Here is a 1,950-nt window from a genome sequence, read left to right as displayed (position 1 = left end):
CTCCACCGACACCAAACCCCTACACCCCCTCCCTATCTCTGTCACCTCCTCCAGGCCTCCTACACCCCCTCCCTATTTGTGTCACCCCCTCCAGCCCCCTACACCCCCTCCCGATCTGTGTCACCTCCTCCAGACCCCTACACCCCCTCCCTATCTGTGTCACCTCCTCCAGGCCTCCTACACCCCCTCCCTATCTGTGTCACCTCCTCTAGCCTCCTACACCCCCTCCCTATCTCTGTGTCACCTCCTCCAGCCCCCTACACCCCCTTCCTATCTCTGTCACCTCCTCCATCCCCCCTTCCCTATCTGCAACCTGCTACAAGTCTCCACAATCTCCGCGCTCCTCCAACTCCACCCTCTCACCTCCATTCCAAGGTGCACGCACCGTGCACCCCCACCTGTTTCCCATGCACTCCCCCTCCCAAAACCAGCCAAGATCTGAGAATCAGCCTTGGGGACAGGCCCTGAAACCTCCCTGAATCGGGCCTTAGGGTGTGAGCTTTCCTCAGGCCGCGGAGGTATCTTCCCTGGCAAAAAAAGGCGCTACGTAAACACAGTGTATCACCACACTGACCAGCTCCAGGTTCTGCTTGCTCCCGTGTGCTGCCGCGTAGTGTATTGCACTGTAACCTTGTTTGTCCTGAATCAACGGGTCCATGCCAGTGTCCAGCAAATACTCCAGGCAGCTGCAAAGAGAAAAGGGCAGGGTTACGGCCACAGGCATGGAGGGCTCACCCGGGGAGGAGGGCAGGGCAGAGGGGTCTGGTCCCGAGGACATCGCTGGAGAAACCCAGGGTGTAGGCCGCTGCAAGGGGCTCAGTTTCTAACGGTATCACCCTTTGGTCAGCCAACGCCATCCAACCCCACAGGCCAAACCGGGATGGCAGCTCCCTTCCTGTTTCGGATGCGGTCCTCAGCAGGGCCCAGGCCTGAGGCTGCTCAGGGTATTGCTGGGGGTGGGGTTGGGGGGGGGCGGGGAGAGAAGGCTACAGGAGCAGGCAGGCAGACCCCTCCCATACTCACAAGAAGGCTTCCTTCTCCTGGGTCTCCTTCAGCACTTCATTGTGTTCGTGACTACTTGTCAGGTGGTCACTCCTGAAAGACAGAGGGTGGGGAGGGGTGAGAGAGAGGGACAGAGAGGGGTGGGGAGGGGGCAGAGCCAGAAAGACAGAGGGTGGGGTGGGGTGAGAGATGGCGGGGGGGAGGGGGAGAGCCAGAGCCAGAAAGACAGACCGCAACGGACAGAGCGATAGTGGAGCCCGACCCGGTGTCATCCCTCTCTCTTACCTTCTGTAGGCCTCAGAAGCAGCAGCAGCGTAGTGCAGAGGGGTACACCCCCTGCTATCCGTCTGGACAATACTAGCGCCGGCGGTTATTAAAGTAACCGTACACTGGTAACTGCCACTGGCAGCCGCGTAGTGCAAGGCGGACCTGTACAACCAGGGAGACAAGAGGGAGGGAGTTCAGAAATCGGCCCCTCCACACACACACACACACACCTCCGTCCCCCAGCAACTTACCTTCCGAACTTATCCTCCTTCCTCAAGTCCACACCACTGCTGAGCAGCAAGTTTAAACATTCAACATTCCTGCAAGATCAAAGGGAGAACGCCTGAGAGACCAGGGAGGAGAATGAAACTGGTTTCCTACACAGCACCAGTGCCCAACAGAGTGGGTGAGCTGACCAGGGGGTGGGGGGAGAATTAGCAGTGGGGGGCGGCACAAGTGAGTACTTGGGGAGGGGAGGGCGCGAGCGAGCGGGAGACAGCGAGCGTGGGAGACAGTGCAGGGAGGGGAAGAGAGCGTGGGTGAATGAAGAGGGTGGAATGGGTGGGGGGGTCACTCACCCTCCTGAAGCAGCAGCATGAAGGCAGGTCCTTCCGAGGTCATCTGGGGTATTTATGTCAAAGCCTGCAGACAGCACGTGCACGTTACTGAACGATGACACGA

At 59.4% G+C, this 1,950-nt stretch overlaps 1 protein-coding gene across 1 annotated transcript in view; it reads right to left on the bottom strand.

Annotated features, from left to right (window-relative positions):
- Positions 1-354: 354 nt before the first annotated feature.
- The window catches only part of LOC109923727 (serine/threonine-protein phosphatase 6 regulatory ankyrin repeat subunit C), a 13,802-nt gene continuing 12,206 nt past the window's right edge, over positions 355-1,950 (bottom strand). The window contains exons 12-16 of the mRNA XM_048592273.1: positions 1,848-1,950; positions 1,521-1,589; positions 1,288-1,431; positions 1,024-1,095; positions 355-686 (exon numbers count right to left, since the gene is read on the bottom strand). Coding sequence (XP_048448230.1) covers positions 506-686; positions 1,024-1,095; positions 1,288-1,431; positions 1,521-1,589; positions 1,848-1,950 — 569 coding nt within the window. The 3' untranslated portion in view covers positions 355-505. The remainder of the gene's footprint in view (positions 687-1,023; positions 1,096-1,287; positions 1,432-1,520; positions 1,590-1,847) is intronic.

The sequence above is a fragment of the Rhincodon typus genome, unplaced genomic scaffold (assembly GCF_021869965.1).
Source record: "Rhincodon typus isolate 14 unplaced genomic scaffold, sRhiTyp1.1 hic_rhity00000936, whole genome shotgun sequence".
NCBI lineage: Eukaryota > Metazoa > Chordata > Chondrichthyes > Orectolobiformes > Rhincodontidae > Rhincodon > Rhincodon typus.
This window is presented reverse-complemented; position numbering and strand designations above follow the sequence as displayed.